General features: G+C 37.6%; 1 protein-coding gene across 2 annotated transcripts in view; it reads left to right on the top strand.

Moving 5' to 3' along the window:
- The window catches only part of MICU1 (mitochondrial calcium uptake 1), a 215,993-nt gene that overhangs the window by 46,204 nt on the left and 154,641 nt on the right, over window positions 1-15,148 (top strand). For both annotated transcript variants that reach the window (XM_010852263.1, XM_010852261.1), the window contains exon 5: window positions 14,290-14,333. In XM_010852263.1, coding sequence (XP_010850565.1) covers window positions 14,290-14,333 — 44 coding nt within the window. The remainder of the gene's footprint in view (window positions 1-14,289; window positions 14,334-15,148) is intronic.

Below are 15,148 nucleotides of genomic sequence, written 5' to 3'. Positions count from 1 at the left end.
GTAGCTGCTGGATGTTAGGCATTATGCTAGGCTTTAGGAGTAGAAAAGAGGAGCCTGTAACCTAAAATGTTGAGGCGATTGTACCTCTCTGGTTGAGATTCATTGCTTGTTATAAAACTATTCCTGAAGGCAATCCATTACAGATGTGACTGCTGTCAAGTTGCTCTTTGGTGGGATAGACAGAGATAGTAACAGGTAATTTCAGGAATGTGATGATTTGTTAAAGAGCAGGTGCTATAGCAGTGTAAGTAAGGGGCACTTAGCCTGAAAGTTTAGAGAATGGTTTCTAGAGAATATGCTTAAGTTTGAATAAAAGTTTTAAAGAACAGAGGAAAGGATGTCTCATCTAGATGAACCAGCCTGAAGAAATGAGATGTGAGGAAAGAAAATAAAGGGCTTAATATTATAAGTTAAAGGTAATAATTTGCAAATGCTTTTGGGAGACATGGTGGGAAAAATGACTCTTGTCATTTTCTTCAGTAAAAAAATCAGTTCTTTCACTGAAGCAAATCATTATGCTGCCCAAAATGGACAGAATCAACTTTTTGGATCACTGAAATCTAATAAAAAACAGAGCAATCAGGGTAATATTTAATGAAGAAAGAAGCCAATAAATTTTGGAAAGAAAGTGTTGTGACCTTCTGCTTACCTACCTACCATGCCCTATTTCCCAGCTTAGCAGCAGTCATGGGGATGGCAACCTACATTCCTATTGTGGCTTACCTAGTGATGGGGAATTCAGTGAGGGGCAACATACAGAGTTTTGTTTTTTAAAAAGTGGGTGTGCCTTTTAATTCATCTGATAGTTTACTGAGCTGCCAGCACAAAGATTTGCCTTTTGTTTCACCCACCTCAAGATGTCATCTATTTTAAAAATTTAAAGACATGTATACCACCTATAACCCATCAGGCCAAGAGATGGCAGATAGGACCAGTTGTAGACAGACTAAAAAGCTTAGGAAGGAGGAGGATGAAAATAAAGACATTTCAGGGAATAAGAGCTTTGAAAGGCTACTGCCTAATGAATCCAAAGTGATGTTCAGGGCCTGATGCATACTTGGAAAAGACTTGAGTGGCCTTGTATTTCTTGTTGATAGTTGTACTCCGTGGAAGTGGAGGTAAGTTAAGACGGAGTTAGAGGAGAGTCTAGCTAAACATCAAAAGAGCACCCTAGCTCAGAGCCAGTCTACAAACACTAAAATAGCTGGGATGTGTTTTGTTTGTTGGTTTGTTATTTTTTGCATCTAACATTTAAGGAAATTTCTGTGAGAGCACTTGATGACTGCTTAAATAATAGAGCAGAAACTTCACTGATGACACATGAGGAAGAATACATACAGTCTTTGCAAGAATAGTTTGGAAAAATCACTAAACAAAGTGATGACTATAGTCCTCAGCAAGTTACAATGTCAAACTCTGGGAAAAAGAGAGAATCTGATTTCCAGAATTACCACATTGCAATATTAAAAATGTCTAATTTTCAGTTTGAAGAATTGCATGGCTTATCAATAATTATCAGAATAGGAGGGGGAAAAAAAGAAATAGAAGCCATCCCCAAGGAAATCCAGGCATTGCGCTTACTAGACAAAGACTTTAAATAAGCTATCCTAAATATGCTCAAAGAGCTAAAGGAAACCATAGGCAAGGGGCTGTAGGAAATAGGAAGTATTATGTATTAATAAATAGAGAATATTCATAAAGAATTAAAATTATAAAAAGGAATTGAGTAGGAATTATTGAGCTGAGGGCTTCTCTGATGGTGAAGTGGTTAAGAATCCACCTGCCAGTTCAGGGGCCACAAGTTCAGTCCCTGATCTGGGAAGATCCCACATACCATGGGGCAGCTGAGCCCATGCGTCACAGCTACTGAGCCTGCACACCTAGAGCCTGTGCTCCACAACAGGAGAAGCCACTGCAGTGGAGAGGCCTGCGCACTATAACTAAGAGTAGCCCTGCTTGCTGCAGCTAGAGAAAGCCTGTGCTCAGCAGCAAAGACCCAGTGCAGCCAAATAAATCACAAAATTTTAAAAAGTATTGCACTTTTTAAAAGTAGATAAAATAAAAAACTTACTGAAAGAGTTCAGTATAGATTTGAGCAGCTAGATTAAATAATCAGAATCTTGGCGATAGGTCAGTTGATGTCCAGTCTGAGGAGCAGAGCAAGAAGAATGAATACAAATGAATAGAGCCTAAGGTACTTGTGGGACAATAGCAAGTATACCAACATATGCATAATAGGAGTCCCAGAAGGAGAAATTAAGACAATTTCTAGATAGTAAAAGCAGAGGAAGTTTGTTGCTAGTAGACATTCCCTATGAGAAACGCTAACTGGAATCCTTTAGGCTGAAATCAAAGTATATTGAATAGTAACCAAAATCATACAAAGAAAAATTTTTAATGATAAAGACCTGTAAAGGTATATAGGAAAATAGAAAAGTCAGTAGTATAGTTTTTGGGGTTTTAACTCCTATTTTGTTTTCTATATGATTTAAAGGAAATTTGTAAAATAACAATTATAGATATGTTAATGTTGATTCAACGTAGATTATTAATTTAAGATGTTAATTGTAATCCTCAGGTTAACCACTAAGAAAATCACTAAAAAATATACAGAAAAGGCAATGAGGAGTGAATTGAAATAGTACACTAGAAAAAAAAAATCAAACACAAAAGAAGGAAAGATCAGAGAAATGAAGGGATAAAAAAGTTTTACATGACATATAGCATACAAATAACAAGATGGAAGAAGCAAGTCCTTCCATATTAATAATCAGTTTAAATCTAAAACAAACTCACCAGTTAAAAGACAGAGATTGACAGGAGATAAAAAAATATGATCTACCTATATAATGTCCACAGGAAACTCACTTTAGAAAAATGTTGCACGCCTGCTCAGTCCCTCAGTTGTGTCTGACTCTTTGCAACCCATCGACTGTAGCCCACCAGGCTCCTCTGTCCTTGGAATTTTCCAGGCAAGAATCCTGGAGTGGGTTGCCATTTCATACTCCAGGGCAGCTTCCCAACCCAGGTATCGAACATGTGTGTCTTGCATCTCCTGCATTGGCAGGCAGATTCTTTACCAAAGGGCATCATATAAAAAAGCATTTTTATATATAAAAGGGTTAGTTCATCAAGCAGGTATAACAGTGATAAATATATGTGTATACACCCGCCAAATAACAGACTCCAAAATATGTGAAAGATTGACAGAACTGAAGGGAGAAATCATTGTACAGTAATGGTTAGAGACTTCATAACCCTGTTTCAGTGGTGAAAAGAACATCTAGACAGAAGGTCATTAAAGAAACAGAGGACTTAACTCTATGAACCAACCAAACCTAATAGACATATATAGAACACTTCACTCAAGAGTATCAGGATACATTTCTTCTCAAGCATACATCAAACATTCTCCAGAATAGACCAGGTAGACCATATGTTAGGATACAAAACAAATCTTAATAAATTAAAAAAGTCATCAACAAACCAGACACAAAAGGCCACATATCATATGATTGCTTTTTTAAATTTTTATTTTATATTGGCATAGTATTTCATTTGTATAAAATGTCTAGGTAAATCTAGAGATAGAAAGCAGGTTGTCAATTGCCAGCAGCTGGGTTGGGGGAATGAGCGCTGACTGCTTAGTGGGCACAAGGTGTTTTTTGTTTATTTTTGTTTTGGAGTAATGAAAGTATTTGCAATTAGATAGATGTACTAAATGCCACTGAACCAGACAGTTTCCATTGATTGCACTCACTTTTAGATTTTGAATCTTTTGAATTAGTTTTATTTTTTTTTTGTTTTTGTTTTTGAATTAGTTTTACACCTTATTTTGTGACATGTGGAAGGAGAGATTAAAGATGATGTGTATAAGACAGAGAAAAAGGATTGCGAGATATATTCCTGGGTTTTATGATGGCAAAATATTTTGTACTGTCAAATTACTTCTAATACCCAGATGAAACCTAATATGTAGCAGTAACTTTAAATAAAACTGTACTTTGCTTCCAGTGTGACAGGGAAAATGAAGCAACACTTTAGGTAAGTTAGTAAAAATTATCTGGTCATTTAAGGAATTTTTCCCCCTTTGGAAATCATTATATATTCTAATTGCTTACCTACATTTTGGCATTTAACTTTGTAATTTTGTTTTTTAATTATTGAAAGACCTGTTATATGGAAAGAATGGTTACTAAATGTCTCGTATGCCAAGCATATTTCTGACTTTGATAAAAAGTCAAAATAGTGAATAATTGCTTTTCTTTTAAAACAATAATCATGAGGGAAAATTGTAATATATTAAAATGAGATTCAGGAGAAAATTTGGCTTCATTTTTGTTTGCTCATGAACACAAATTTCCACAAATGTTGATGTAGCAGAAATAAAATATATATTATTCCAGTGTGGGTTGAAACAAAGAAAAGAATGAGGCTGTTTTTTTGTAGTTTGAATTTCTGTCATTAGATGGTTGGACTGTAGCCAGTAGCTCATATTTCAACTTTGTTTTGTCATGGCTTTCACACATACTGTATCCCAGGATACCTAACAGATTTAAACTTGTAAGTTTTAGTTTTAGAATAGTTCAAAAATAATCACAAAGCATACACAGCCCTAAAATTAAACAGATTCTAAGTGAGTAGAGTGCTAATGAATTTCAGTAGCAAGCTGATTAAGAATATTTTTGTACTGAATACCAAGAAAGTTTAGAGTAGCCATAGGTAAGCAGGAAGGATGTTAAAGACTAAAAATATGTAGTGTTTGTTTTTTTGTTTTGTTTTTTTTTTTAAATACGTAGTGTTTGACTTGAATATGTCTCATCTCCTTTCTGTGCAGCCTTAATATCATCAGCATCTCTGTATACAATGGATAAGACAGTTGCTTGCTGCTTGTAGTAACCAATTTTGCATAGCTAGCCAATGACTTGGAGAAGCAGCAGCATGGATAGAGTTTTTAAAGTACTTTATAGAAAAACTTGAGCTTTGATCAGAGCAAAGAGGATCTCTGTTTCCTTTCCACTGTGTCCCACTGGCTGATCTATTCATCTTGATCTGATTTTATCTACATGGAAGACAAAAGGGATGTGAAAAGAGAGATCATGCTATGAATTACTTGTTCAGGACTCCATATTCTCCTTAGAATAAGAGTCATGCCCTTAGTGATAATCTTACTAGAGAGCCCTTTTTGATCTTACCTGGGGCACTTTTAGTCTGAGACACATATATATATGTGTCATATATATATGTGTGTATAATTTACCCTCGATTATATTCAGTGATTCTGGGTCAAGTTGGTTATGTAGGAGGATCCTGACCTCACCTCCTCCTATGGACACTCCAAATCTACAACTGTATAAGGAAGAATAAGAAACTCCAAAACTAGATGAGCCACTCCTATACTCCTACACATCAGACAAATGAGAAAAAACCCACACCGAAATGGGTAGAAAAGGCTGAGACACAGTCTCACCCTAAACTCCACTCCTGGCACAGTAACCAGTGGTTGGGAGGGAACTCGCAGAGCTGAGCTTCTAACTGAGGAGTGGGAGGTTTAAATCTCACATCTGGCACCCCAGCTTTTGAGACCTACACCTGCGAGGTAAGCCCCAGAATATCCAGATTTGAAAGCCAATGGGACTTGCATCTGAAAGACCCACAAGGCTATAGTGAACTAAAGAGCAGTTCTTTAAGTTCTCATGCCTGGCTACCCTGCAGGGTCCAGTGCAAAGGTAGTTGAGTGAAAAGTGTCCAGTCTTTCTGTGAAAGAGGCCTATTTGCTTATCTTACAGCACTGGCCTGAGAGTTAGACATCTAATTTAACACATATCTAGGAGCCTACTGAAATATTCTCCAAAGACAGAGGCTTGCACTCTCCCTCTGCCTTGTTCCAGGTCTCCAGTATCTCCTTGAGAAGAGCTTGTGCACATCTAGTGCCCTGTTCTTTGCAGCAGCTGCCCAAGAGACACCCCTTGATCACCTGCCTCTGGTGGGCAGCAGGGTTTATGTTCACAGGTTCCATAGGACTGTAACAAATAAAGAAACCATTCTTAACTGACTACCACCCTCAGGGCACAGCATGGATGTAGCAGACTGAAACACCGCCAGTATTTCTGTGAAACAGGTACCTTTGCTTATCTTGGAACTTTGGCTTGGGGAGAAGGCTTCTGGTTTAATACACATCCAGAGACATGCTGAAATACTTTCTAAAGATTGTAGAGGCCAGTGGGAGCCATCTTTGCATACCTTTTTGCCTTGCTCTAGGTCACTGGTATCTCCCAGAGGGGGATTTGTGTGCATGTCTAGCATCCTGGTTTTGCAGCTGGCACCCAGGACACATCCTTTGATCACCTGCCTCTAGTGGCCCCTGGGGCTTACATTCTCAGGTCCCACAGGACTGTAACAAATGGAGAAACAGTTGTTAACTGGTTAGCCCATTCTAGAGCATAGCACAGATCAGTTCAGTTCAGGTCCGACTCTTTGCAACCTCATGAATTGTAGCATGCCAGGCCTCCCTGTCCATCCGTCTTACTTGGGTTTCTCTTACCTTGGGCGTGGGGTATCTCTTCACGGCTGCTCCAGCAAAACGCAGCCGCTGCTCCTTATCTTGGACGAGGGGTATCTCCTCACCGCCGCCCTTCCTGATCTTCAACGTGGGATAGCTCCTCTAGGCCCTCCTGCGCCTGCGCAGCCACGGCTCCTTGGACGTGGGGTTGGTCTTCCCGGCCGCCGCCCCTGGCCTCGGGCTTGGGGGCGTGGGATAACTCCTCTCTTCGCCGCCCTTGACCTCGGACGTGGGGTAGCTCCTCTCGGCCGCCGCTATTCGGGCATAGGGTTCTCCCGGCTTCTGCTCCTGACTTCGGACGTGGGGTAGCTCCTCTCGGCCGCACTTAGTGCGCCAGTCCCATAGCACAGATAACCAGCATGAAATACACCCCAATCTTTGTGTAAAGAGGCTTACTAACTTATCTTCATGGCTGTGGCCTGAGGGGAGGCTTCTAATTAAACTTTACACATCTATGGTCTGACTATAAACTTCTTCAGAGACTGGGCAGGCCAGTGGGCATCATTTTTGTGCTCTCCCTGTACCCTGTCCCAGATTGCTGGTATCTCTGAACAGTGTGTATGTCTGACTTTGCAGCTTTTGTGACTGCCACTGGGAGGACACATCCTTAATAGCTTGACTCTGGTGACCAGTGGGGCTTGTGGTAGCAAACGAAGTAGCAATTCTTAATTGTCTATCACGTCTAGGCTTAGTGTCCAGTTGAGTGACTGAACAACAAACAAAAACAAAACAAGCAGCACATATTTAAATGTTTGATGAGGTTTTGGTATACTAATTGGATGTATACAGTGGTGAAACCATCAGCATAATCAAAATAATGAATATATTCATCACCCCCTAGGATGTCTTTGTGCCCATTTGTAATCCTGCCTTCCCACTTTTTCCCTGGCAAGTCCCAGGCAGCCACTGATCTTACCATCTTCCATATCCTTACTGGTTATCTATTCCTGTCTCTGTCAATTATTGAGAGAAGGGAGTTGATCACTTTATTTGTGAATTTGTCTGTTTGTATCTTTTCAGTTCCATCAGTTTTTGCTTTAGATGTTTTGAAACTCTCTTACTAGGTACATGCACGCTTAGGATTATTCTGTCTTCCTGGTGAATTGACCCTCTTTCATTATATAATTGACCCTCTTTATCCTTGCTAATATTTCTTTTGCTCTAAAGTCCACATAGGCTGATATTTATGTAGCTACTCTCTTTATTTTAATTCACTTTTCATGATACCTCTTTTTCCATTATGTTACTTTTAACCTACCTATATGATTATATTTAAAATAGGTTTTTTATGGACCACATGTAATTGGATCTTGTTTTTTATCCAATATGACAGTTTCTACCTCTTAATGTATTTAGATGATTTATATATAATGTAATTTTTGATATGTTTAGATTAAGGTCTACCATTTTATTGTTTGTTTTCCCCTTTTATGTTACTCTTACCTCTTTCCTGCATTCTTTTCAGATTATTTAGAGATTTTTTAAAAAATTTAGTTTACTTATTTATTTTTGGCTGTGCTGAGTCGTCCTTGCTGCACAGGCATTTCTCTAGTTGCAGTAAGCAGGGGCTGCTCTCTAGTTGAGGTGCATGGACTCCTTATTGCAGTGGCCTCCCCCATTGAGGAGCACAGGCTCTAGGGTGCACAGGCTTCAGTAACTGTGGCATGTGGGCTCCACAGTTGCAGTTCCCAGGCTCTAGAGCACAGGCTCAGTAGTTGTGGCATGTGGACTCAGTTGCTCAGCATATGGGAGATCCTCCTGGACCACAGATCGAACCTGTGTCTCCTGCATTTAGGTAGATTCTTCATCACTGAGTCACCAGGGAATCCCTGAAGGTTTTTTCATATTTCGTATTGATTTTGGCAGAGGAATTTAAGTATATTTTGTTCTGTATCTTTAATGGTTGCTACTGGGATTATAATATACCAATACATAGTTAATTTTTCACAGTTTACTAAGAATTTATAGTTTACTGCTTCAAGTGGAGTATTCTCCCCAGTTTATGGTATAGTACCATATGTATTAGGCTTCCCTGGTAGCTCAGCTGGTAAAAGAATCCGCCTGCGATGCAGGAGACCCCAGTTTGATTCCTGGGTTGGGACTCTCTTCCTGGAGAAAGGATAGGCTACCCACACCAATATTCTTGGGCTTCCCTGCTGGCTCAGACAATAAAGAATCCACCTACAATGTGGGAGATCTGGCTTTGATCCCTGGGTTGGGAAGATCCCCTGGAGGGGGCTATGGCAACCCACTCCAGTATTCTTTCCTTGAGAATCCCCACGGACAGAGGAGCCTGGCAGGCTATAGTCCATGCAGGAGTTGGACACAACTGAGCAACCAAGCACACATCATATGTAGTACAGCTACATAACTTGAAAACTTTTCCAGATACTGTTTTAAGGTTTTATTTTGACTGCCAAAATAATCTGTTAAATTTATCTGTAATAGGTATTAGGTATTTCTATTGTTCTTTATTTATTCCTTAAGTTCCATATTTTCTTCTGGTATCACTTTCTTCACACTTGAAGGATAACATTTTTAAAGCAGTTCTGCTGGTGATGAATTCTCTTCGTTTTCCTTCATTTGAGAACATTTTTATTTTGTCTTCCTTTTTTTTAAGGTAGTTTTTTTTTTCCTAAATATTTATTTATTTATTTATGACTGTGCTGGGTCTTTGTTGCTGCCCACAGTCTTTCTCTAGTTGTGGGCAAGCAGGCTCAGGAATTGTTATGCATGGGCTCAGTTGCCCCCAGGCATATAAGATCTTCCTGGACCAGGGATTGAACCTATGTCCTTTGCATTATTGCAAGGCAGGTTTTTAATCACTGGATCACCAGGGAAGCCCTGTCTTCATTCTTGAAAAATATTTTCACTAAATAAAGAAATCTGGGTTGAAACTCTTTTCTTTTAGCACTTTTACAATTTCAGCGAAAGTTTCTCTCTTGTATCTGATGAACTTGAACTATACTTTGTTGATTTACATAAGCTGAAAATACAATCATTTATATAAAAATTTAGGATACTTTTCTGCATCCATTTTTTAGGATAAATTCTAGTATTAAACTGAAAAATGAGTCTCTAAATATTGAAGGATAGCTGGGACTTCTTATGTAAAATTATATAGTTTCCATTTACTTAAGCTCTAATTTTTAGATTTTATTTATGTGATTATATCAAAATTATATATGTGATTCAGTTTCATTTATGTCTTTTGACAAAATGAGTAGCTATCATCTTTAAAACAAACCTGTTAAATGTTCACTCAAGAGCTTCAACTGAGACTATTATTACATGCACATTTACATTATTTTTAGTGTGGATTCAAGATGGGCAACTGTCATAATTTAAAAAGATTGTTAGACTTAAAATCCAAAACAATCATTTAATCCTTTTGAGGGTCGTCTTTCTCATGAATGAAAAGGAGGAGATAGTGTTCAGGTCACTCTGTTAACATTAAATGATTGTGGGAGTTATTTGAAGGGAAGTTTGAGATCCATAGAAAACACCCTAGGCATAGCAGCATAACATCCAGTGTTTCTAAGTTAAGACCCAAAGAATGAGGGTGGAGAAATGGAAGGGGAGTCATCTGATTACATTTTCAAATTATACATGCTATGTTTTCACCTTTCAGCATACTCTCCCTTCCCCACTATAATTGAGGCTATTAGAATTTTAAGAGAAGTAGGGAGTAAGGACAGAATGAAGTAGTCCATCCACATTTCCCATACTTCACCCCCCAACCATGTTAAGAACTGATCTAATCCAACCATCTCCTTCTTTTGACAAGCAAAGAAATCTAAATATAACAGGATGAACCAATCATGTATTTCAACTAAGTACTTATGTCTAATACAGACATAAAATATTGCTTTTAAATGACAGGAATTCTCAGTACATGCCAGGCTGTCCACACATGCCCCATTCTTTTTTTGGATAGATGCCCATGGTAAAATATGTTCCCAACTATAGTAAAGAGCATTCAGTGAAAAACATAAATCCGTTTAAGTTAACTTTTGAATTCTTTTGGATATTATGGTAATAACTTGAAATGTAGCTAGTCTAAATTGAGATGTGCTCTAAGTGTAAAATACACACCGGATTTTAAAAACTCAGTATATATGTAATGCAAAATATCTCAATAAGTTTTGTATTGATTATATGTTGAAATCATGCTATTTTGGATATATTCAGTTAAGTTAAATATATTATTAAAATTAATTTTACCTGTTTCTATTTACTTTCTTAAAGGCAGTTGTTAGGAAATATTATATTATGCATGTAGCTCACATGTATTTGTGTTGAACAGTGATGCTCTAATTAGTAAGCATATATTTCCCTTACTTATGAGATATGTGATCCTAGACTGATTCTCATTCCTTTGTAAAGGACTAGGAAGGGCCTTTTTTTTTTCTGGGAACTCTGAGGATTTTCCTGTTCTTGGTTTTCTGAGATTTCATAAGCATACACTGAATTACAAGTAAGTTTTGTTCATTTTACTTAAATGAGAAATTTTCTGCTAATATTTTCTGAATTATTTCATCTGTATTTCTGAATGAGAAAAGATCTTGCATGACAGAAGACCTTGTATTGAGTCTCTGTTTTTCTATAATTCACTCTTCTGTTTTCTCTTTTCCATTCTGTTGTTTTTTTGGCAGTGGTCCAGGGAGATAACTTTTCGTAATTTCTTGACAGTATATTAAGAAATATGGGGAAATGGGTAATCACAGTTTTGTTGTTGTTCAGTCGCTAAGTTGTGTCGACTCTTGCAACCCCATAGAATGCGGCATCACAGTCTTCCCTGTTCTTCACCATCACCTAGAGTTTGCTTATATTCATGTCCATTGAGTCAGTGCTGCCATCCAACCATATCATCCTCTGTATTCCCCTGTTCTCCTCCTGCCTTCAATCTCTCCCAACATCAAGGTCTTTTCCAATGAGTCAGCTCTTTGCATCAGATGGACAAAGTATTGGAGCTTCAGCTTCAGTATCAGTCCTTCCAATGAATATTCAGAACTGATTTCCTTTAGGATTGACTGACTTGATCTCCTTGCAGTCCAAGGGACTCTCAAGAGACTTTTCTAACACCACAGTTCGAAAGCATCAATTCTTTGGTGTTCAGCCTTCTTTATGGTCCAACTCTCACATCCAACATGACTATTGGAAAAACCATAGCTTTGACTAGACAGACCTTTGACGGCAAAGTAATGTCTCTTCTTTTTAATACACTGTCTAGGTTTGTCATAGCTTTTCTTCCAAGGAGCAAGCATCTTTTAATTTCATGGCTGCAGTCACCATTCTCAGTGATTTTGGAGCCCAAGAAAATAAAGTCTGTCACTGTTTCCGTTGTATCCTCATCTATTTGCCATGAAGTGATGGGACCAGAGGCCATGATCTTAGGTTTTTGAATGTTGACTTTTAAGCCAGCTTTTTAACTTTCCTCTTTCACCTTCATCAAGAGACTCTAGTTCCTCTTTGCTTTCTGCCACAAGAGTGGTGTCATCTGCATATCTGAGGTTATTGATATTTCTCCCAGCAATCTTGATTCCAGCTTGTGCTTCATTCGCCCCAACCATTTTGCATGATGGTCTGTTCTCTGCATATAAGTTAAATACTCAGGGTAACAATATACAGCCTTGATGTACTCCTTTCCCAGTTTTGAATCAGTCCGTTGTTCCATGTCCTGTTCTAACTGTTGCTTCTTGTGCTGCATACAGGTTTCTCAGGAGGCGGGTAAGGTGGTGTGGTATTCCCATTTCTTGAAGAATTTTCTTCAGGTTGTTGTGAGCCACACAGTCAAAGGCTTTAGCATAGTTGACAAAGCAGAAGTAGATGTTTTTCTGAATTCTCTTGCTTTTTTGATGATCCAATGGATGTTGGCAATTTGATCTCTGATTCCTCTGCCTTTTCTAAATCCAGCTTGTACATCTAGAAGTTCTCAGTTCACATACTGTTGAAGCCTAGCTTGAAGGATTTTGAGCATGACCTTGCTAACATGTGAAATGAATGCAGTTGTGTGGTAGTTTGAATATATTCTTTGGCATTGCCTTTTTTTGGAATTAGAATGAAAACTGATCTTTTCCAGTCCTGTGGTCACTGCTGAGTTTCCAAATTTGCTGGAATATTGAGTGCAGCACTTTAACAGCATCGTCTTTTAGGCTTTGAAATAGTTCAGCTGGAATTCCGTTATCTCCACTAGCTTTGTTCATAGTGATGCTATTGAGGCCCACTTGACTTAGCACTCCAGGATGTCTGGCTCTAGGTGAGTGATCACACCATTGTGGTTATCTGAGTCATTAAGATCTTTTTTGTATGGTTCTTCTGTCTATTCTTGCCACCTCTTCTTAATTTTTTTGGCTTCTGTTAGGTTCATACTGTTCCTGTCCTTTATTGTGCCCATTTCTTCATGAAATGTTCCCTTGGTATCTCTAATTTTCTTGAAGAGATCTCTGTTCTTTCCCATTCTATTGTTTCCCTCTATTTCTTTGCACTGTTCACTTAGGAAAGCTTTCTTATCTCTCCTTGCTAGTTTTAATTGTCTACAACTCTTTCTTGTTCTCTATTTTTTTTATCATAGAAGCATGTTCTGCCTTTATAACTGATATTTTCTTGAGTACATGTGAAGTTTCAAATTAGATTTGTTTTTAATTTTTTTTTTTTTTTTGACTTATCTTCTTTTGCAGTCAGTGGTTCATTTTATTCTGGACAGACTTCTAGAAGGTGAAGCACATTTTAGATTAGCATGTGTAACCAAATGTGTAGAAGCAGAAATGCAAAAAGCTTCCTTTGAGACAGTGATATTCCCATCATTGTATTACTGTGAGCATAATGAAATAAGGGCCTGAACTGGCATGAAGAAAGTGAGAACTGAAAGAAAACAACTGAGTAATTATGCAAGAAAAATAAGTATAATTGGGAACTGATTTCTCCACTCTAAAAATTCCCACAGCATCCTCTTACTGAACTCATTGTATATCCCCTTGCAACATTATTGCATATGTCTTTCTTACAAAACTGTGACTCTTCAAGGCAAGAGCCGTATCTTACGCATTCAGTTTTGTGTTTTTTTTTAAGTATTTAGTGATCAAGCACTACTCCAAATACTGGGATAAAACAATCATCAAAAACAGAAAATACCAGCCCTCAAGAACACTGAATATATTTCCTTTTATCTTTCATGGTGCTTAGTATTTCACAATGCTAGGAATTCCCAAGGCTAAATTTATTATTTAGCCCACCTTTAAAAGGTCATATTAAGATGGCTGATTTGAATTTGTTAGGTGTGTTGCAAAATGTCTCCTGGTATTAAACTCATATCTCTTTATACATTTTTATACAAAAAATGATTATGCTTTCAGATAAAACTAATATCCCCTCACCTTATTTAGAGGTAATATATCATTTTGATGTAATGAAAAAGTATCATCCTGGGAAGAGTCCAGGGTTCTAGTTTGGCTTTACTGTTAAATAGGTTTGCACATGACTAGGTCTGTAAATGGACCCTTTTTATCTCTTAAGAGTTTCATATTCTCTTATATAAAATAAAGGATTGGTATTTTTTAGTACCAACACTTTAAGTCTGAAAGTGGGACAGAATTTTCATTTCTGTTCAAATAATGTTGTAGCTAAACCATCTCAATGGGATTGGAAACAGAACTGAGAGCTAGCATTTCACGTATTTCACCGGAGTTATAATCAGTGACTAAGCATTATTTCTTTCTGTTTTACAGACTTGGGTCTGGATCAATATACAATAAAACGCTTTGATGGAAAGGTGAGTGAACTACGACACAACATGTATATCCTGTTGTTTATTAAAGTTCCTCTAAAGTTATTTGTGAGAAATTTCTGAATACCTGTTTATCTTATTGAAAAAGCTTGGTGCTTACATTGGGAGGCCTTGTAAGTGCCTTCAAATGGTTCTACAGAAAAAATCAAGCAGAAGGTTCTTCTGTGTTTTTGCATATAAAGTAATACTGTTGGGTTGTCTGCTGTGTATAATGAGGGCTAATTGAGTGTGTTTTGACATTTGAATTTTAATTTAGAAGCCATTATAAAGGTTAACAACTCCCCAGTATTATATTTATATTTCTTATAAAAACACCTATCTGATTTGACTTTCGTTAGACTTTGATAGTATGTAGTCATAACCCTAACAAGAAAATTGCAGAAGTCCTTACTAGTAGTTTTAAAACAGTTATGAAGAGCACCCCAATATGCATATAAAGTTTGCATTATACTTACTTTTAATTTATTTTATGCCTGAGTAAATCATGTAATAAATCATTAAGTATAGGAAATGAAACTTTCAATTTTATTATCTCAAAACAGTCAGTTAAACATGTTTTTCCCTTTCAGGCTGAATTCTCCAAAAAGAAAAAGAAAATATTACACAGAGTCAGAGAGAAAAGTAAAAGTTCTATTTTCAAGAGGAGGAAGAAAGCACAGCAGGAAAAAGATCGAGCCAGGGATGGCTTTACAAAGCTTAACAAGAAGGAAGTCAGAAGGAAAATCATGAAGTGGCTGAAAAAGGCAGGATTACAAACTAGGCTCTAGACAGGTAGAAGTCAGGGTTAATAGAAGCTGATG

Source organism: Bison bison, unplaced genomic scaffold, assembly GCF_000754665.1.
Source record: "Bison bison bison isolate TAMUID 2011002044 unplaced genomic scaffold, Bison_UMD1.0 scf7180017864309, whole genome shotgun sequence".
Taxonomy (NCBI): domain Eukaryota; kingdom Metazoa; phylum Chordata; class Mammalia; order Artiodactyla; family Bovidae; genus Bison; species Bison bison.
Note: the sequence above shows the minus strand (reverse complement) of the source record. Positions and strands in the feature narration are given on the sequence as shown.